The sequence below is a fragment of the Nakaseomyces glabratus genome, chromosome K, assembly GCF_010111755.1.
Source record: "Nakaseomyces glabratus chromosome K, complete sequence".
Lineage (NCBI taxonomy): Eukaryota > Fungi > Ascomycota > Saccharomycetes > Saccharomycetales > Saccharomycetaceae > Nakaseomyces > Nakaseomyces glabratus.
In genome coordinates this window covers 1,196,245-1,217,221 of record NC_088961.1, presented here as the reverse complement: position 1 = coordinate 1,217,221, position 20,977 = coordinate 1,196,245, and the positions used below count along the sequence as shown (strand labels likewise).

Genomic DNA, 20,977 nt, shown 5'->3' with positions numbered 1-20,977 from the left:
TAACGTGTCGTATAATATTAAAATCTCAGTCAGTTAATTAGTACAATGGAGATGGGCTACGATCCAAGAATGTATAATCCAAGAAATGAATACTTGAATTTCACGTCGGTATATGATGTAAATGACACAATCAGATTTTCGACTCTGGACGCCATTGTAAAAGGATTGCTTAGAATTGCCATTGTTCATGGAGTTAGATTGGGAGCAATATTCATGACGTTAATAATAATGTTTATCTCATCAAATACATGGAAAAAACCCATATTTATAATTAACATGGTGTCGTTGATGTTAGTTATGATTCATTCCGCACTTAGCTTCCATTACCTTTTATCGAATTATTCTTCAATTTCTTATATACTGACAGGGTTTCCTCAGTTGATTACAAGCAATAATAAACGAATTCAAGATGCAGCGAGTATAGTCCAAGTTTTATTGGTTGCTGCGATAGAAGCATCATTGGTATTTCAGATTCATGTTATGTTTACGATTGAAAACATTAAGCTTATTAGAGAAATAGTACTCTCTATATCGATAGCAATGGGATTGGCAACAGTGGCTACATATCTTGCTGCAGCAATAAAGCTGATAAGAGGACTGCATGATGAGGTAATGCCACAAACACATCTTATTTTCAATTTATCTATAATATTGCTTGCATCCTCCATAAATTTTATGACATTTATATTGGTCATTAAACTTTTCTTCGCTATTAGATCTAGAAGATATCTCGGTCTTCGTCAATTCGATGCTTTTCATATTTTATTAATCATGTTCTGCCAGTCATTATTGATACCCTCAGTATTATATATTATAGTTTACGCGGTTGATAGCAGATCTAATCAGGATTATCTGATTCCAATTGCCAATTTATTTGTTGTTTTATCTTTGCCATTATCCTCTATCTGGGCTAACACATCAAATAACTCATCCAGATCTCCAAAATATTGGAAAAACTCTCAAACGAATAAGAGCAATGGGTCTTTTGTCTCTTCAATATCTGTCAATAGTGACTCACAAAACCCTTTGTACAAAAAGATTGTACGTTTTACATCAAAAGGCGACACTACCCGTAGTATTGTAAGTGATTCAACATTAGCAGAGGTGGGAAAATACTCTATGCAAGACGTTAGCAATTCAAACTTTGAATGTCGAGACCTTGATTTTGAGAAGGTAAAACATACTTGCGAAAATTTTGGCAGAATATCTGAAACATATAGTGAGTTAAGTACTTTAGATACCACTGCCCTCAATGAGACTCGGTTGTTTTGGAAACAACAAAGTCAGTGTGACAAATGAAATATCATCGACTAATGATGCCTATTAAAACTCTCTAAGTACACTCATAGAATTTCGCATGATATAATTCATTGTATGATAATGTAAACTTAGTGATTTAGGTATATGATATCTCTTCGTCAAGACAGCTGTAGTTATGATCCTTTACTAAATATTGTTAAGTAAAACACCCACATGGAAAAAATATTAACTCCATGGTGCAACCAGAATAAATTTCTAATACCATAGATTAAACTGAATAATGAGAGATAAATTAGTCCCAAAAGTGAGACTAGTCTTCCTTTGTTTCCCTTAGTACGATTAGGTAACCTTAATAGTGAGTTATTATTTACCATTAATAGAATTGGGATGATTGCTAGGCAATTATGCTGAGACCTGAATGAAGTCCCACAACGAATTGCGACGTTGTGTAAGAAAACAATTATTATAGGAAAGTCAATGATTGCGATGAAAATTAACAATAATAAAAGAGACATGTTGAAGTTTAATAAGTTCTGGTGATTTTTAGTGCGTGCACTTAATGAACTTACTTTAAGACTATTAATAACTTGGATTATAACTGCCAACATAAATGCCATTTGATAAGGTATGAATGTCGAAACTGAGATAATTATTAAAAATAGAGCCAGAAACCTCCATTTGGTAATGATAGCAGTAGTATTAGTCCTCTGGTTTTGAAGCATATTTGTTCTCTTGAGGTTAATAGCCATTGTAAATAGTTTCTGAAAAGTCAATAAGATACCATTCAATAAAATCACCAAAGCTGTTCCAATTGTGAAAAAAAAATATACCAATACACCTAATAGTTTAGATCTTAATCCTAACAGATAAAAGTTATTACGAACATCTTTGTTAGAATTGAAATAAGGTTTATTCAAATGGGAGGGATCAATCGCAAATAATGCATTTTGCACCAATTTCATATCACACAAAAAGGATAGCCCTAGCAAACTGAAACAGATTATCGTATTGTATGTGGAGATTAGGTGACCGAGTGCAGTGACGAAAGGTAGAAAAATACCTCTTCTGTCGTAAATATAGAACTGATAGGCTAAAACCATAGTAATTACAGCTATGGGAAAGGATGCAATGGCTAATCTGTACCTAATATAGAGTAGTTTCAGTGTCATTAGATAGTCAACAGATATTCTGATAAAATAATCATTTTCTGGTGATCCTACTAATGTTAAAAATAAGGAGCGTGTAATGTTTTCATTTGTTGGGATAAATGGTGCTATATTGTGGAAACTTATACTAGTTGTAGATTCCAAAACATTGAGATGCCATTTAGTTTCGAATGGTTCTTTAATATGTTGTTTTACAAAAGGTTCGAAAGGTTGTTCCATTGCAGTAGTGTCAACATTCATCTTGTATGCAAAGAGTGAATCCCATAAATTAATGAACTCCCATTTGTTCATTAATGCTCCAGGTGGCACTTTAATCTTTTGTGACATAAATAGTAAGTTTGAGGGCGTCACATCAATTACTGTATGTTCTTCTCGGCTCAAAGTTGCATAAACAAGTAAATCGTGTTCCTCAACAATAGTTGAAAAATCGACAATTACAAAATCATATTTCTTAAATTCATCGATGGAAGTATGCAAAAGCTTGTTGCTTTCAGTTTTATGTTCTTTGTTAGGATCGAAATACCTTGGAACTTTCTTAATAAAATGAGACAGATCTTTGCAACTATGTATTGTTGGATCATGTCTATATGAATTTGCGCAACCTAATATCTTTATATTGTCAGAGTTAGAGAATAATGTGAGAAAAACATTACCATCAAATTGTGCAACAGGAACGGATAAGTAGGGTTTATCTGGAATAGTGTCTTTAGTTATTTTTACTATATCATTTAGCTTCATTTCACTGCTCACTTCAGAATTAGTTGTGAGGTTACGAAGTTCTTCACCTGAATAATTTCTGTATGAATCTTCAAACCCAGATAGGAACAGTTGTGATGCAATCTTCATGCGCTCCTCCAATGGTACAACTTTTGAAGGTAGATAAATATTAGAAGTTTCCACCAAATAACGAGAAATTATTTCTCTCAATTGTTTACACCAGACAATGGCCAGATGGTCTATTGGGGTCCAAACATCTTGAATTGTATTGGTATGTACGGTAAATCCATTCGAATAAGGTATTAGGTCCTCAATCATAGCATAATCAGCGGGTAATATAGTATCTTGGATTCCTCCAGTTATAGAAATCAAAGAAACATTGTTGAAAATAAATGAAGATTTGTCATTTAATTCTCTTTTCCAATATTCGTTGGTTCTCTTGTATAATTGAAGTACATCTCCATCGAAGGTAATCGGTGCCGCAGCGTGTGGTGATGACAAAGTAAGATACGAATGTACTGACCCATGTATATGATTTTTCAGTGTTGGCATTAGTCTTGCTACAATCCCACCCATTGAGTGAGCAACTATTATGACCGATTTCGGCTTAGCTAATGTAGTTGACACATCAGGCTGGTCATATAAACTGAGAATGTATCTTATGGCATCATTTAGATACTCCGCTTGATCTAACATTGTACCACCATGAAAAGCTGTAAAGTCTTCGTTGAAGTCAGCTGCGAAGAAATCAAGATTTTTTGCATTCTTATTGATCAGTATATCTGATTGTTTAAAGTAAAGCTCAGAGCATGCTGCAGCAATCGATCTTACCTGCCTATAACTTCCTGCATTTCCTGGAATAAAAAGAACGGGAATTCCATCAAGTTGTATTTCACCGTTGTTTAGAGGTTCTTTATCCATACCTTGTTCTCTATACAAATAGAGATGATATTTGTTTGCTAGACTGGTAAACTTTTCATTAAATCCATCGACTCTTGCATATGATGGATACATGTAAATTGAATGGCACTGGGGTAAATCTGCTCCAGTAAGGGGCCACCATAGAGTTAAAATGGCAATAATTAGAAATAATCCTATACCAAACACAAAAGTGCGCAAAACTGACCTATTTCTCCGTCTTACATTAACAAAGCTATTATAGTCTTTAAGCCATTCCTCATCAGGTGAATCCAGTTGACTACCTGTTGCTTTGGTATCACTATCGTCATCCTTACGGGATGTATTTATTGATGTCCTGTCAATGATATTTGTTGGTAGGTTATAATATCCTCGAGCAAGACTTCGCGCAATTCTTATGAAGCTCATATATTATTAGATTGCATTAACGAATAATAGGTGGGCTGATTAATATTAATGTATATTGCCTCTTAGGACTATGCTATATAATTGAGATGCATCATAAGCTACTTTTAACTATAACTAATTTTATGCCGATTTCCCGATTTTTTCACTCTGTAGGTAAATCAAAGAAGATACGAAAATAGGGCCAAAACAAAAGTCATAGGAGATTGTTATGACTTGAAATAAAGAACTGTCATATGTATATTTTAATAAATAGTCTCGGAGAGTTGAATTATATTGACTAACCTAAACCAATAATGATATATATTAAGATATATGATATGCATGCTAGTATTTTGATTACTATTTAAAATTTTGAACTGAAAAAAAATGTCATAAACTAAGATGAAGGCAACGAGGCATGAAATACCGTGCTCATCTTGAATCAGGAATTTCGGAAACTTTTATGGTAAATGCGAATTGAAGTAGTGCGAATTTAATTGTTAAGTAATAATACAATGGGGAATGACACCAAGAGTATGAAAATTGACTCTCTTGATCATAAACGTGAAAAAAAATATTGCAGGTCTCATAGAAGTAAAAATTTAACAGTGACATAGTGCCTTAAGGATTCAAAACCATAAAGGTTTACAATTTGGCATGTAACATAACGTCAATCGATCGAGGACCTGATGAAAATGTATTCATTATAATAATCGCTCGATAGAAATGTTTCGTTCTTGTTAGATCAGATGTATTCATTAACTTTTCTGCTGGGTACCCACTAGCACATTACTAGCAACATCTTGCTTGAGCGTGCTCTTATTTATGGGATTTATAGGCATAGTCGCATTGTTGGGTGACCCATTTTCTTGTTGTTGTTGTAAGAACTGTTGTTGTTGTAAAATTTGTTGCTGTTTTTGTGCATTTAACTTCTGTTGGCGGATTCTTGAAATATAATCCTTGCGGTATCTGATGGTTGCCTCTTTCAGTTGCTCATAAGATTTAGTACCAAGCATGGTTCCAAATCTTATCACTTGTGTGTCGTTAGATATTTGGTTCAGTCTTGCTGGTTCATCAGAAAATCTTAGGCCATATTCATTATTCGTTGAATCAAATTTCCATTTTTCTAAAAGTCTCGAAAATTCGTCGGCGCGCGATTCATAAACATCTAAATTTCTACCGTTATTTTCCAGTTCTTGATTCTCGATGGCTTTGAAGTCGATAAACTCGCAAAATCGGGTATCCGAAAAGTTGTCAATCTTTCTTTTAACATCGAGATATTCTATGTTTCCTCGACCAAATCTCCTCCGAAACTTAACAGGGTACTCCCGTGAGTGAAGTTCAGATCCACTGTCAAAGGGGTTGTAGACTTCCGTCTTCCGAACATTTTGATTGCCAGAAGCAGTTTTATTGTCCTCTATCTTTTCACCATCTTTATTGAACACTTTCAAATCAGTGGCTATTCCATTGAGATAATCATTTAGATCACGCAGATAAAATGACTTGTTAATCTTAAGTTTAGAAGAAGCAATTGATGAAAATGGCGAAAATGGCACTTCCGAACAGTTTAATGTTGTTAAATCAAAGACAGGATTATGTGGATCATCAGTCAAATTAATGAATTCGTCATTGTCCTCCAATTTTCGTCTAGCCATTCTTTCTTGAACAAAACGTCTAGCACTCTTTTCCTTGTTTTGAAGAAGTTTTTCAACATCTTCCAGAACAATATCAGGAATTTTGGAAGAAGGTAGCTTGACGTAAACATGAGACATAGCAGGCTGTTGTTCCTCTGATTGACTTTCTTCCTGTGTAACCTTTTTTGTCAAATCTTGAGAACTTGAATTCTTTTGTTTGGAGGATTTAACTTTTGCAGCTTGCTCGTTTTGTTTCTTTTGTGCTTTGCTTTTATTTTTTGCTTCGGCTGCCTTAGCCGCAGCAGCAGCTTTTTCTTGTTCGGCTGCTCTCTTGGCTGCTGCCAAAGCCTCCTCTTGTTGTCGTTTCTTCTCAATTGTCATGATAGTAGGTCTCTTTCTCTTATGATTTATTAAGTCTTCATCTTCGCCCTTTATGTCGAGTTTTCTCTTAATGGAAATTACATGTTTACGTTTATTCAGAATTTTCAAGTCATCCTCAATTAGTTGCAAATTTATTTGCTCTCTTTGAGCTACAAGTAGAGACATGTCTTTAGCATGTCTCAATTCTTTAAGCAGAATTCTTAGCTTCTGACTGTTTAAAATGTCAACTCTTCTTGTTTTTCTAGGATGTCTGAGCTCCCGTCTTCTAAAACACACATAAGGATCAACTTCTTCTTTTTCACCAGGTCTTTCAAACTTCAGTTGAGGAAATATTTCAGCTCCCTTAGCTTCAATTTTTCGACGTGACCAATGTTCATATACTTCTTTACCATATTTTTCGATAAGCTCGGGTATTGGGCGGACATTAGCAGTAGTTGAAGAATCAAAAACAGTTGTAAAAGGACCGTTACCATCTGAGCTACTATTAGCGGTTTGGGGGTTATGAATGGCAGCTACCTCTTGAGCTAACTGACTCCGTAAATGCATATTGTTAAAATCTACCTTTAAGAGAGTGGGCTTTACTTCGTCAAATGTAAGAATTGTCTCAGGATCCATTTGAAGGAACGGTTGTCTTTCCTTAATGGCTGTTTCAAATGCTGAACACAATGATTCAAATTCATCTTCATTTAGCTTCAAGTCTGAGTTCTTATTCAAACTATTTTCCAAGAAATCATCATCAATTTCGTCCAAGGTATACGGCACACCGCAACAATCTTCTACAGTTACTGAAAACTTCACATAAGCCTGTGTTTCTACGAATTTCCCTGAATAAAATTTATCATAATCACTCCATGTCTTCGATGCATCCGGTGTTGGAATATAATCTTTCTTCGAATTTAAATGTTCAAGCACAGATGCCTTCTGCAAGATTCTGTGCAAATGCACTTCTTTTTCTTCATTTTTTTCAACACCGGTCTCGACGTCGAGTAACTCACGTTTTTGTATTTCGTTTTTGTCCAGATTCTTCAGGTCAGAAGGTAAATGTATCCGTAGTCTTTGCTTCACAGAGATCTTCCTATGCCTGAACCTGGTGCTCCCACTATCTGAGCCATCACCGTTCACACTGCTCAGGTTGCTGTTACTCCGCAGACTGCCGCTATCAGGCCCCACTGACCTCTCATTTGTATTACTCCCACCATTTGAAGACATTTACCAGGTGAAAAATAATTTCTAGCAAACGGGGATTCAATTTTATTTTAGCTTATCTGTAGTGTGTCTGAAGCACTTAACTGTATAAGCACAGATTAGTTAAAGAGTTTCTTCAAAATAATACTGCCAAATAAGTTGTTTGAGAAGCAAGCTCAGTGAAGACAAAAACTTGAAATATATCCTCAAATGAGGGAATAAATCGAATGCTTTTCTGATTAATATAATACACTCCCACTGCAAAGAAACTAACTCAAAAAAAAAGGACTTTTTAATTTAAACAATGAATAATCTTCTACTTGCTTAGTAAACGTTCCCTTTTTTTTTCTTTCTTTCGATATTTACAAATTTTTGTGGGCTGGAATGGAGCAGGTTTCGAAACTAATAATGCATCCGACAGGAAATATTTATGTCAATGTAGAACAGGTAAAGGTTCCAGTATGTTTGACTAAAATGTGATATATCAGCAAAGAAATTTAACCTCGCCCAACAAAAAATAGTGGGAATACAGTAGAAAGTTGATAGACTTTTAGCACTTTAGCAGCTATAAGTCGCACTATCACTAACTCTGGTAGTGTACACCGTAAAGCACAATTAATTACCAGTAAGGGTTCAATAGCCAAAGAGAAGCGCCTGTGATATATGGGAAAAAACGATATCACGTGCCCCGTATAAAACAGCTATTGCTGGTTTTAGAGAAATTTGTTTTTCTTTTCTTCAGTTTTGGTGTTTCTGTCCCTTCCCACAGTGCGTGTCAAAGCTCCTGCAGCGTCTTCTGTGTGATGCTCGTCTCTTTCTCGCCTGATTTGTTACTGGACGCTCCGTTCCTGTTTTTCTCCTGTCCTGGGGGGGAACGGCTTGTTTTATTCGACTTTGGATGGGGGGGTTAGCCGAGGGGTAGCTGGGTGGGCGAGTGTTTCCTAGTTGGTAGGTTGCAACACTTTTCTGTTTGCTTTCTTCCTGAGCTAGAGGATGGACTCTAGCGTCTAAAGTCACTGTGTATATATACAACAGATATATGGTGAGAAACAGGATGTTCAGGTGAGTGGCGACCAAAAAACAATTCAGAAAGCGAAGACGACGGAAGAAAAAAATTTTCTGTTTAGGAGACAAAGATGTTGTCAGTTCGGGAAAGACTAGATAACTTCTTTTCTCAGAAAGTGCCCTACAATGTGACACCATTTTCTCCCTTCCCACAATTCCCATAGAAAAGCTATACTCTGGTCCCTTATCCGTCCGTGCCCTTCCCCCCCACTCCTCTTCGTCCCTCGTCTTGTATTACTGGGTCTGTGTATCGCGTTGTGGAAATAAGCATGAATGTGTTCTCTGCGGAGTCTGTCTTTCGTAGATAATATCTTTTATTGTTTGTAGACGCTATTGTTCGTTATCTGCGATACATACTTTGCGGCCAAGAAAATACTGTGGAAGTTCAAGTGTTGTCTATTTTGTCACTGCAGACAATAGCTCGTACGAATGCCCAAACAAATTATTGGGCTTAATCATTATGATGGCAGCCAAAGAAAAGCTGGGTAAATTCCTTGTATTAGGAAACAGTCAATTCTCTCTCAGGCAGTTTCTGTATCAGAGATCCGTTCCCAATGACTTTCCCCAGTGTTTACTAATTGCTGATTTCAGTAACTGTATCTAGTCGGTAAAGTGGTGAGAGCTTAGCTTTGAGTTCGTTGCGGGGTATTGTTACTGTCATATGATTATAAGGTGCTATTTACGTGGCTGAGTATATACAATTGTTAGGAAATATATGTTTGGTACCTTGTGATGCTAAAATGTTTATGAGGGATAGTCATTCTTTTAAGCGACGAGCTTTAATTCTTGCATGGCAGACTGCCAGCTCGAGTTCCATCTAATTTGGGACTCTTTTAAAGCCCCCTGCTTCAATTTCTTGTAAAGTTCTGGGTCCTTCATGGCAAAGATCAATGACTCGTGTAGTTCTCTTCTGTCCAGGAATTTCAAACCATTCTCGTTGTATTTAACCAATTCTCCAAGCACAGGGTAGTTATATGCTATTACAGGTATACCCGAGCCATACATATCAAGTATTTTCATAGGTAAGTCGAGGCCAGAACTGGACTTATGTAAAGAGACACCATAATCACACAGCTGGAGCAAGCGAGGGTAATCCTCCGATTTCAGCCAGACAAACTTAACATACACATGCTGCCAATCATGCTCTTCTACATCTTTAACATATCTTTCCTTCATGGGGCCCTTTCCTGTAACAAAACAGAGAATCTTTGGAAGGCTTTTATCAAGATTCTCATAAGAGTTGTCGTAGATTTTCAACGCACCAATCAGTATACTAATATCTTCATCTGGAGTGAACGAGGTAGAAGTGACTATTATCTTGTCTCCCTTCTCTACATTGAATCCCTCAGGGATCATATCTCTGATGAACTCAGAGTCTAGTAACTTTGTGCGGGATTCACTTTCAGTGAGTGGTTTAAATTGTGTCGCAGGTCTATCATATAGCACCACACACCTTTTTGGATTCAAGCCAAAACTGTTGACTAAATATTCTTTCATGGCCTCAGTGACCGTTAAATTATAAGTAGCAAACTTGCCAAAAATATACTCTATGACATATGAGGCAAGTACAACGGGGTGATAAAAGTTTCCATTAAATTTCAATTGCATAATGGAATATGCCAAGTTGTGCCAATCAATGATAAGTTTACAACCACTCAAACGATAGAAAACAGCAATTGGTAAAATCGGAATCGATGGTGGGTTCTGAATTAACATATAATTACTGCCCCTAAGCTCCCATAATTGAGCAATGATAGCAGAAACTTGGAACAATACTTTCTTTACCAAAAATATTATTGATCTCTTGTTTCCTTGTAGCGTCAGCGTTGGAAGAGCGTGGACAATAATATTGGGATCTTCTGCAATAAAACCAGGAACTTGCTCTTCCACATATCCACATAACTCAACTTGCCAGCCTTTCTCACTAAAACTTCTGGCATGGTAGCACATTCTTGGTGAATGGCCTATATCTCCAAGCACATAGATGATGATCCTCTTTTTTGAAGACTTATTCCCATAAAAGATATATGGCACCAAATAGTAAATAATTAATGGCAGAGACAAATATGTCACTATTAGGGTCACAACCCAACTCCATGGTATCTGTATCCAAGACATAACTCGTTTATAGCTAAGCTAACCTCTTGCAGGTTGGATAATATTTTATATTTAGATAACCATGATAAATATAAGAGAAGGGAATCAGCTAAACACACTTAGATATTATGATAGATTTATAGTTGATCAGTGTATTATCTTATGCTAATCTATTGGTAACTGAACAAATCGATTGTTCTCGATAGCACCTCGCATAGAATTTGATGTTCACCAAGAAAAAAAAAGGTGCCAAAAGAGACGAGATGATATAAACCACTTAAATAATAGATATAGTAGTAATTCTTATCCAGTTTTCATTAGTGTTTTTATTATATAAAATGAGTTAGATCTTTCGAAGATACGTAAGATATTCGTTGCTCATATTGATTGTATTTTTAATTGGGGCATTATTATTTATGTAAGCGATCAGGCTCGTTAGGAACTGCGTCCTTTAAATACTTTGAAAATGGGTTATCCTCACTCCCTTCTAGGCTAGGGCTGGATTTTGACTGTGCATTACGCTTCTTTGGAACAGGTGGTGGTGCTTTTCCTTTTGAATTTGATTTCTCGGTCTGAGTTGATTCTAACTGTCCAGCTCTTTTTGGCTTTGTAAAATCCGCAGTTTCTCCTACACTATCTACTACCTCCTTTGAGAGCTCTTCACGTTTAAATGGCTTTGGTGGAGGTGGAAAACTCGAAATTGGTAAAAATTTTGACTCGTCAGGTTTTTCTATTGTAGTTTCTTTTCCCTTTTCAGTGTTCAAATTCATATGGTTACCTTCTGAAGTTAAACTTTTAGGTTTGGGTTTGGGTATAGGCGCCGGCCTTTTTTTATTTTTTATGGTGCTCAATAACTCATTTTTGTTATCAAACAACTGATCCTTATTCTTCATGTTCTTATCAGCTTGTTGGGTAGATAAATTCAAATCCTTCAGTTGTTCTGGTTTCTTCGGAGGTTTCGGTTTCTCAGATAACTTATTTGAAGGAGTATGACTCTCTTCTAGAGATTTATTATGTGGTTTGGGTGGTGGGGGGAAGTTAATATTATTGCTAGGTGGTATATAGAGTGGCGTGGCATTTTTGATACTATCTTTTTCTTGCATAGGCTGTTGTGATTTATTTGGGACACTGATATTAGATTCATCTGTTACAAGAGAGGACTTCTGAGGAATATCAGATGACGTTTGAGCCCTTCTGAAGGGTTTTGGAGGTGGTGCAAAATCAATTTTCTTGTCTAAGTTATAAATACCTGAAATACCTGGGGTGGGTGTAATCTCTTGGCTTCTTTCAGCTATGTCAGCTTTAAGTTCTTGTGCTCCTTCTCTCTCCCCAGTATTCCTCTTTGGTACTGGAGGTTTGACAGAACTGGATTTAATGGAATTATAATTATCTCTTGATATGCTACTCATTTTGTGTTCGGTAGTAGATCTGCTTAATGGTCTATTTGGAGGGTTTGCCTCAGTATCAGTCTTTCTGTAGGTAGGTCTAGGTGGAGGCGCAATACCCACATCCACATTGGTTTCGTATTCACCTAAAATTTTAGCTTTTGGTAAATTTTCAGAGCTATTGGCCTTGGTGTTCATTTGCCTTAAAGGTAATGATGGCATTACATTGCTCGAATTAGGTCTCTCGGCTGACTTGTTGGTTAAAACTACAGGAGGTGGGGGAGTCTTGGTGTTTTGAGCACCGGATAGTTTTAGATCTGAAGAGTTATTTGTCGCTCTTCTAAATGGTTTGGGAGGAGGAGCATAAGCAACATTCAAAGTATCATCATACTCGCCTAATATTGCTGGCTTTGGCGTGTGTTCTTGGTTCGATTCAAGGTTCCCGTCGACAATTCCCGTTGTTGTGACAGAGGCTGTAGATGTATTGTTACCTGTATGTGTTCTAGAAGGTGGTGTGCTATTAGATCCTTGTCTACTTGTATTTCTGTCTCTATGTGTGGGGGGAGGTGGGATACTGGTTAAATCTACCTGTGGTATCTCAATTTTAGTAGTTTTCTGTTCTTCCCAGTCATAAGGTTTAACTTCGAATTGAGGACCAACTGCAGGTGATGAAATATCAGCTTCTATATTGGGATGAACATTTTCAGTTGTTAAAGGTGGCACATTTCCGTGCTGTGGTAACGGCATTGCTGGTCTCTCCATAGGTTGAGGTGCATGCCTATCAGAGATATTTAGTTGTTCACTCTGTAAATATTGTTCCTGAGGCTTATAATTGGATGGTAGTTGCTGGGGGTTCGAAGGCTGTATATGAATGTGCTCTTGTTGTGATGGTACTGCCATTTGGGGTTGAGATGGCAATGTTGTAGAATTCATTTGCTGCTCTGGGGTTGCAACTTGTTGTTCTGGGATTGCCATTTGTGGCCTTGAGTAAATTTGGTTGGAACTATTTATTTGATTCATATAGGGTTGTTCATTTAGTTGTGCTGTGTTGTTTGTATTTGAAAGAGTAGGAATCGTCGCACTACTTCCGTTAGCAGAATTTCCGGAACTGCCATGATATTGCAACTGTCCTGGTTTTACTGGTGGTGGTGGGAATGCAGATGGATCTTTGTAGTTAATATGAACATTTGGAGTGGTCTGTCCACTATCATCGCTGCCTTCTTGGCTTCTTCCCTCCCTTTTTGCTTTACTGTTTTGGTAATGTGACTTGCCAGCTTGGTATCCTGTTTTAGCAACAAATTTGGTACTTTTATAACTGTATTTACCAACTGTCTTCAAGCCCGCGCCAATTGTATCCTTGTTATTATTCCAAAACTCACTCATCTTCTGTTATATACTTCCTTTATGTTTTTTCTGCAAATGATTGATCCACTTGACTAAGTGACGCTATTTCAAAAGTTTATAGTAATAGCAGTGATGAACAGGAATACTAATAAGGATATCTTGATTATAGTGCCATACTATTATTGATTTTTTGCAATTGAGTCTTTTATCTTACTAGAGATAAACATTCTATAACCATTCTAATTTAAAGACTGATCACGAAAAGTAGTGAAAGGCGATTTTAGCAATGTTGCACTTGTAAAGCAGAGTAATGCCAGTGGCTTAAAGAACATCTGCTAATCAATGGAGTTATTTCACCACAAATAGTTATATAATGATTAAAGATAGATGGACGGTGTTTAGATCGTATAGGCAAATTCAATTTAGTGTCGATGAGCTTTTGAATAGTGAACTGCCGTTTCGCGATGAGCTCGAGATGAAAGTCAAAGAGGATCGATTAAAATGGATTGAATTGAGTCACAATAGTACAGATAAATTTCAAATGCTCATCTATAGTGAGGAAAGCGATGGTACATTAATATTCTGTAAAAATTTTGACAGCATGGACCAATTTTTACTTGAATGGATTCGACGGGCTAAGAATGTGCTAATATTCCCGGTAAAGCTAAAAGTAAACATTGATGACTTATTTATACTATTCGGGAAGATGCGTAATTTGATGTTCGTTTTACAATTTGATGATCTAGTAGATAAGAATCTGAAGGAGATGACTATAACTGTGGATCATGATGAGCAGAGTGATATACTTGCGCGGGTTTATTCAGAGTTTGGATTTCGCAAGGCGCTCTTCGCCAAGTATTTGTCTGTTGCTACATTCACTGGTGGGAGTGGCAACCAGCATTCAGTTGATTTAGTAAGAAATGAATTTTCATCTAATCATGAATGGGAATTATTTGAAATGATTGTACAAGATCAGCTGCTAAGGAAATAATTTTATAGATAAGAGTAAGTATTTGACATGTATTTATTTCGTTGGCTATGGAATAATGTATACAATACGGTGTGTTATCAGCTTGCAGATAAGGGTATACTAGTACAGGTAGATTGTGATAACTTCCAGATCCGCATGAATGAAAGACTACCAAATAAAACCAAAATCTCATCAAACAAAAAAGTATAAACACAATTTTCAAAGTTTTAATTTTATATAAGGTGTGAAGTAAAGATGATAAAAACATACAATTCATACGTGATTGGCATTGATCTAGTGCATATAATTTACTGTTTTTAATTTTTTGTCAAGTTGCTAGGTGAATTATTGTGATTATATCATATGACCTGTAACAAAGGAAATCAGCCGGATAAGTACAAAAAAGGTTGTGAAAGGCTAAAGTGCATAAATGAGTTTGTATATTTTCAGAGGATAATGCACTTTCATTTACTCTGCCTTGATACCAGCACCACCGTTACCAGCCTTTTCAGCCTTTTCGACAGCTTCAGCTGGGGTAGAGTTCTTGGCGCTACCACCGAACAAAGATGGGGCAACGAAAGGTCTCTTCAAATCACCAACGGCAGGCTTGTTAAACAAATGAATCTTGACGACGTTGTGTTCAAGGGCAGACTTAACTGGGGAGATGGATTGCATGAACAATGGGTTAACGTAGCCCATGTAGAAGTGCATGAATCCCATCATTAGAACACCGGTATAGATGGATTTGATGGCGGAGTCCAATTCTTTCAAGTCATAGTCTCTGACAGTAGTGACGTTGAATTTCTCCTTTTGGCTCTTTTCCAAAGCCTCAGCAGAGAATGGAGAAGTTTGTTCAACGTATTTCAAGGTGGTCAAGTCGTTCTTGGCAACGACCTTTGATCTGGTGTATTGGTACACCACATAAGCGATAGCGATAGAAGCAACGTAGGCAATTCTAATGTATAAGATGTTAGTCTCGTCTTCCATATCGATACGACGAGAAATCTGCATCATGACCAACATGATGATAATATTAGACACTTGTGGATTCATATTTGCGAGTGTATGTATAATGCGTGTGTGTGCGTAGTGTATGTGAAGATAAACGCTCGGAATAAGGACCTTATTTTAAATATTAAGAAAACAGTAGGGACTACAAAAGATCTATTTAAGTAGAAACTTAATCATCCAATTCTTCATGGTGGCAAGAGATACTTTTTAATCTGTGTGTGTGTGTGTGTGTGTGTGTGTGTGTGTGTGTGTTAGGTGTGCGTTTGGATTTTGACATCACGGTTGCGATGGGGCCTAAATTTTTTTTTTTCAAATTTTGAAAAACTTCAAAGACTTTCCATGATTTTCTTGGTGCTGTTATGTTACGTTGTCTTCCCATATTCTCAACAGAATTGGCATCTAAGAGAAGAATGCCCTCTCTGTTGGGAGCAAACGTTGTAAAGAGCAAAAACGCACGGCTTTCCTGGCATTTCGCCCGAAACTGTTTGTACTGCGATAAGGCCAAAAGTTATATGCCTTGCCTTCCTTGCTGTGGTCACATGAATCACTGTCATGTATGTGCTGATAAATATCATGTGATATCTACTAGTACGTTTTATAACACATGATTAGTCGTTGTTAGTGTATAGTTGTTTTGATTTTAGGAGTTCTTGCCTTGAAAGGGGGGAGAGCGGGGTAGATAAGGAGATCTACATATTTCTCTGTGCCCCACTTTTTTAACACTGCGGTTTTACTTTCTTTTTTTGTAGTAGTAGTTTTGTTGTTGTTTTTGTGTGGATCTCAAGGTGCGGGTCGTACGTTTGTGGCCTCCCTCTCTTACTATGGAAGTTGTGGCTGCGGTGGTTCACTGACAAGTTAATTTTTCACAGTTTTTCCGGTGGAATGAGTACGTTTCTTTTTTTTTGTTCTTAGACTACAAGGCGTGCTCTCTCCCTCATTCAGATACATGCACATAGGAAGACAGTTTTTCCGGTTAATCAGTAGGTATTTATTGTTTCTTTTTTTTCTGTAGCTGTATTGAAATCCCAGAGTTATTCCGTTTGTAGGGTGGGTACTGAGCATTGTCTGCTCATTGTCTCTTCTAGTTATTCCGGCTAGTGAAAGCAAAAAAAATGGACCCTTAAAAGAGACTTGTTATCTGTGAGTTGGAAGACAATGGGTGGAGGAAAATTAGCAAAGAGAGCGTAGATTTATAATTACAGCTGTGCGCGTGGTTATACATCGTAGAGGTGAAGGGTGAGATGGGGGTGGGGGGGGGGGGTCCTAGACCACACCTCCGTCTACCTCTTTGACTCACCGTATCAACTGTACTGGGTATCAGTTAAAAAAAATCAGATATGGCTTTTTGTTACATACATTACCCATGAATAATTTCCTGTGATTGCTAAGAGACACAGACAGTGCCAGAACGTTGGCCAGAGATAATATTACAAGCACAAAAAATAAATAAAAAAAAAAGAAAGTAAGTGCATGAGGGATAAAGTATGTGACAAACTGATAAGCAAAAATGGCTTCTAAAAGTATAACTCAGAGTATTCACATCAGGGAAAAAAAAAGCAATGCTCCTTTGATCTAGCAATCTCTTTTTTTTTTGAAATGATTCATATAATTAGTTATGCAAAGTATATATATTTAATATTTCACAAGAGGTAATATCTTTCCCTCTCTCACTTATTTCTTATAGCTTAGTTTTATTTCGCTTGTCGGTTATACTGTATATTATAGCATTATCGCACACGCATACAAACACAACATATAGTCTAATGATCGAACAGGATGTTACTCTGAAGAAGAAGCACTCCCTAAGGAAGAACGTTTTACAATACAACTCTTACACCAGGGATGGGAGTGTTAGTCCTATTGAGAGACCGCTGGAAGGTTTATACAAATGTCATTCAAAGGATTCCTTGCCATCATTGCAGCATTTGATAGACAGATCATCAAGCGAGTCCTTGCCATTGAAGAAGAAGAAGAAGTACATTATGAACGACCGCTCTTCATACACCACTGTTAGTGTGCCCCGCTATGTCACACCAACGCATAAGAATACCACACAGACCAACTTTTTGAGACCAAGACTTGAGTTTAGTGGATATCAGCTTTCTGGTTACAAGCGTTACCAAGTCAATGTTTCTTTAAAGACAGTAGACCTACCTACAGTGGAATCAGGCAATACCACGACCACGCCACATATTACGGGCTACTTAACCATTAAAGGTTTGACGTCTCAACATCCAGAAATTACAACATTTTTTGAAGCTTACGCTGTTGAGCATAACGAGCTTGGGTTTTTATCCTCCCAATGGCCTGAAGAGAATAACTATGAGCCATATAAATCTGATGACCAGACCGATCTAGAACACTGGTTAAACTTCCCAGCATTCAGAGAACTGTTCATCGCACAGCATGCTAATTTAGTTAAGGAGGATGAAGAGGCTACACCGGACTTCAAAAAAAAGAGACAAAGCATAAACACTTTGGCAGAATTATTCATGGAAAATCAAGCTCAAAATGAAGGACGTAATTATTTGAACGATAGATATATTTTTATGAGATGGAAGGAGAAATTCCTTGTACCAGACGCGTTTGTCGAAAATGTAGACGGAGCTTCTTATGATGGTTTCTATTATGTGGTACATGATCAGCTCACTGGTTGTATGCAAGGTTTCTATTATCACCAGGATGCAGAAAGGTTCCAACAACTAGAATTAGTGCCATGTAAGAAAGCACAAGACTTGTGTAACTCAAGTTGTACTTTTGAATTGGCATGAAAGTCATGTTGTTATTTCAACTATTAAACGTGATAATACCAAACCTTAACGAACGAAAATTTAATATTCATAACCAAAAACAAAAATTATCTAACGACCCACTTTACCTTTAATGACCCAATTTATATCATACTACTTTGCTCTAAAATCAGCTAAAAAAAAATAGACTATAGAATTACTTAACGGAAAATAGTTGATACTATTCTCATAACTATTATTTGTTTTATGTTTACTCCCTCTATAAATACAATGCAACTCAAATAATTAACATTTTTCAAATGTCCTGTATTTACATCTTTAATGATTGATTCTATCGATGTGTGTGCGATACACAACAATAATATATATGACTCACAATAATCATTATCTATTTGATGTGATTGATCAGCATCTCATCACTGTCTTATCTTATTACGATATGGGTAACTAAAACTTTTCAGTAAGAAATGACGTAGACCTGCTGGAGTTGAGTTTTGAGAAAAAATGTATTCAAGCATATGCAAACTGTATATCTAATAGTTTATAAGAGAAACAATAATATTCCATAAAGTTTGGTGTTATATTCGACAGATATTTGTTTGAGCACATATTCAACACCGAAATTAATTGATAATCGGAGAATGGATTTTACAAAACCTGAGACTGTGTTAAACCTACAAAACATCAGAGATGAGCTAGTTAAGATGGAAGATAGTATTATCTTCAAGTTTATTGAAAGATCACACTTTCCTGTATGTGCCCCTGTCTATGCACCAAACCATCCAGATTTGAATATACCTGATTTTACAGGATCTTTCTTGGATTGGGCTTTACTACAGATGGAAATCACGCATTCGAAACTACGGAGATTTGATTCGCCAGATGAAACGCCATTCTTCCCAAATGATATTCAAGAGCCTATCCTACCTAGAATCAATTACCCTAAGATTCTTCATGAAAAGGCATCAAAACCAGTGAACTATAATGAAAAGATCAAAAGCATTTATATCAAAGAAATCGTGCCCTTGATCTCTAACTCAGATGGTGATTCAAAAGAAAACTACGGTAGTGTTGCCACGAGAGATATGGAATGTTTGCAAAGTTTGAGTAGAAGGATTCATTTTGGTAAATTCGTCGCAGAAGCAAAATTCCAATCGGACATTGACCTGTACACCAAAATGATCAGGGAGAAGGATGTAGATGGCATCATGTCAAGCATTACTAATGCTGCAGTCGAAGAAAAGATTTTGGAGAGACTAGTTAGAAAGGCAGATGTTTACGGTGTTGATCCAACAACTCCAGTAGACAGTTCTGAAAAAGTAAGAAGAATCACGCCAGAATATCTTGTTAAAATCTACAAAGAGATTGTTATTCCAATTACTAAGGAAGTTGAAGTTGATTACCTTTTGAGGCGCTTAGATTGAGACTTTATAGCAGCGTCTCGATTAAAGATATATAAATTGCTTAAATAGTATAAAAACTGATACATGATAGAATTCTATAAAAGTAATAAACCGTGAGAAGTAAAATATAAATATTGTGTGGTCTTAATGCTAGATTTCGTTCTCAAATAATGACATATGTGGAACCAATTTGGGTTCGACAGTTATTATGGTGATAACATGAGGGTCCCCGTTTACTGCGCTTATTCCATAATATCAGGAGATTAATGATAATAATGCAAAAGATATTAGCCCAATACCCTCATTGTCATTTCGAATGACACGAATGTGGCTGCGTTAGCAGGTGCGGCCCTAATCATAGTAGGCACAAATCCTTTAAAGAAAGCAGGTATTCCATGTTGCTTGTACAGGGCTCTAGTTGCTTTGATAATTGAATTTTTATATTTAGGATTTTCGATACTATCTGTCTGTAGCACCGATTTAACAACATCGACTGGATATACCGTTAACCACAAGATTGTACCTGACAACGCACCAAAGGAACAAAGTTTCCAAGCTGGGATCTGATTTCTTGGTGTACCTTTTTCAAATTCTTTGACAACCAACGCCTCATATGCAGCAAAATATGTACCTAAACCATGGCCTGCTCTGATCATAGTTGGCAGTAATCCTCTCATTAATGCTTTTGCTTTGGCAAGTTTTTTTATACAGTCGAATGGGCCCTTGAATTGTCTCTCATTGCCTTGACTTGTTTGCGTTTGCAATCTTATTCTGACGTGCTCAATTGGTGCTGCTAAAAATGAATTTACCACACCACCTGTCAAACCACAGAGGTAGTATTGGTGCAAAGGTAGAGGTACATGTTTCTGCGGATCTACTCGATCTGCATTATAGGCAGCAAAGAACCTTTTCATGGATTCGTTCACCCCAAATTGTACCGATACACATATACCAACACCTAGAAGTGGTGTCAACATACCTTTATAAAATGCTAAAGCACCTTCATTTCTAAGCAAATTTTGAACAACTTCTATCACACCAATTTTTGTCTTTGATGTTTGCAGTCGGACTTTAGTGGTATCAAAAGGCTGGCCCACTAGCACCTGCGCAACACCACCCATAGTACCAGCGAATATATCTTTGACAACACGCCCATATGGTGTTGGTGGAGGGACATCTTCCAATTCGTTCAGCAGTTGTGGAGTTGGGAATTCTTCAGACATGTCAAAGTATAGGATATAGTCTCGTTCTTCGGCCGGCCAAAAGAACTTCTTGATTGCTTTAGATTATTCAAAAGAGTGTTT

The 20,977-nt window shown here is 36.8% G+C and overlaps 11 protein-coding genes across 11 annotated transcripts; 4 read left to right on the top strand and 7 right to left on the bottom strand.

The window, feature by feature from the left end:
* Nucleotides 1-45: 45 nt before the first annotated feature.
* STE2 (alpha-factor pheromone receptor STE2) lies at nucleotides 46-1,299 on the top strand (the record flags this gene model as incomplete). The annotated part of the gene is made up of 1 exon (XM_448756.1): nucleotides 46-1,299. One exon carries the CDS (start codon nucleotides 46-48, stop codon nucleotides 1,297-1,299), a length of 1,254 nt encoding a protein of 417 aa, XP_448756.1.
* Nucleotides 1,300-1,433: 134 nt separating this feature from the next.
* On the bottom strand, nucleotides 1,434-4,469 carry BST1 (Bst1p; the record flags this gene model as incomplete). The annotated part of the gene is made up of 1 exon (XM_448755.1): nucleotides 1,434-4,469. The coding sequence occupies one exon, from the start codon at nucleotides 4,467-4,469 to the stop codon at nucleotides 1,434-1,436; it is 3,036 nt and encodes a 1,011-aa protein (XP_448755.1).
* Nucleotides 4,470-5,206: 737 nt separating this feature from the next.
* Nucleotides 5,207-7,672, bottom strand: EPL1 (Epl1p; the record flags this gene model as incomplete). Its single annotated transcript, XM_448754.1, has 1 exon — nucleotides 5,207-7,672. The coding sequence occupies one exon, from the start codon at nucleotides 7,670-7,672 to the stop codon at nucleotides 5,207-5,209; it is 2,466 nt and encodes an 821-aa protein (XP_448754.1).
* A 714-nt stretch (nucleotides 7,673-8,386) lies between these two features.
* On the bottom strand, nucleotides 8,387-8,875 carry GVI51_K12199 (uncharacterized protein; the record flags this gene model as incomplete). The annotated part of the gene is made up of 1 exon (XM_448753.1): nucleotides 8,387-8,875. One exon carries the CDS (start codon nucleotides 8,873-8,875, stop codon nucleotides 8,387-8,389), a length of 489 nt encoding a protein of 162 aa, XP_448753.1.
* Nucleotides 8,876-9,478: 603 nt separating this feature from the next.
* On the bottom strand, nucleotides 9,479-10,831 carry ALG1 (chitobiosyldiphosphodolichol beta-1,4 mannosyltransferase; the record flags this gene model as incomplete). Its single annotated transcript, XM_448752.1, has 1 exon — nucleotides 9,479-10,831. The coding sequence occupies one exon, from the start codon at nucleotides 10,829-10,831 to the stop codon at nucleotides 9,479-9,481; it is 1,353 nt and encodes a 450-aa protein (XP_448752.1).
* Nucleotides 10,832-11,220: 389 nt separating this feature from the next.
* AIM3 (Aim3p) lies at nucleotides 11,221-13,578 on the bottom strand (the record flags this gene model as incomplete). Its single annotated transcript, XM_448751.1, has 1 exon — nucleotides 11,221-13,578. The coding sequence occupies one exon, from the start codon at nucleotides 13,576-13,578 to the stop codon at nucleotides 11,221-11,223; it is 2,358 nt and encodes a 785-aa protein (XP_448751.1).
* A 334-nt stretch (nucleotides 13,579-13,912) lies between these two features.
* Nucleotides 13,913-14,530, top strand: GVI51_K12133 (uncharacterized protein; the record flags this gene model as incomplete). The annotated part of the gene is made up of 1 exon (XM_448750.1): nucleotides 13,913-14,530. One exon carries the CDS (start codon nucleotides 13,913-13,915, stop codon nucleotides 14,528-14,530), a length of 618 nt encoding a protein of 205 aa, XP_448750.1.
* Nucleotides 14,531-14,977: 447 nt separating this feature from the next.
* Nucleotides 14,978-15,562, bottom strand: SND3 (Snd3p; the record flags this gene model as incomplete). The annotated part of the gene is made up of 1 exon (XM_448749.1): nucleotides 14,978-15,562. One exon carries the CDS (start codon nucleotides 15,560-15,562, stop codon nucleotides 14,978-14,980), a length of 585 nt encoding a protein of 194 aa, XP_448749.1.
* A 1,721-nt stretch (nucleotides 15,563-17,283) lies between these two features.
* Nucleotides 17,284-18,291, top strand: VID24 (glucose-induced degradation complex subunit VID24; the record flags this gene model as incomplete). Its single annotated transcript, XM_448748.1, has 1 exon — nucleotides 17,284-18,291. The coding sequence occupies one exon, from the start codon at nucleotides 17,284-17,286 to the stop codon at nucleotides 18,289-18,291; it is 1,008 nt and encodes a 335-aa protein (XP_448748.1).
* Nucleotides 18,292-18,911: 620 nt separating this feature from the next.
* On the top strand, nucleotides 18,912-19,694 carry ARO7 (chorismate mutase ARO7; the record flags this gene model as incomplete). The annotated part of the gene is made up of 1 exon (XM_448747.1): nucleotides 18,912-19,694. One exon carries the CDS (start codon nucleotides 18,912-18,914, stop codon nucleotides 19,692-19,694), a length of 783 nt encoding a protein of 260 aa, XP_448747.1.
* Nucleotides 19,695-19,960: 266 nt separating this feature from the next.
* Nucleotides 19,961-20,896, bottom strand: YMC2 (organic acid transporter; the record flags this gene model as incomplete). Its single annotated transcript, XM_448746.1, has 1 exon — nucleotides 19,961-20,896. One exon carries the CDS (start codon nucleotides 20,894-20,896, stop codon nucleotides 19,961-19,963), a length of 936 nt encoding a protein of 311 aa, XP_448746.1.
* Between the last annotated feature and the right edge of the window lie 81 nt (nucleotides 20,897-20,977).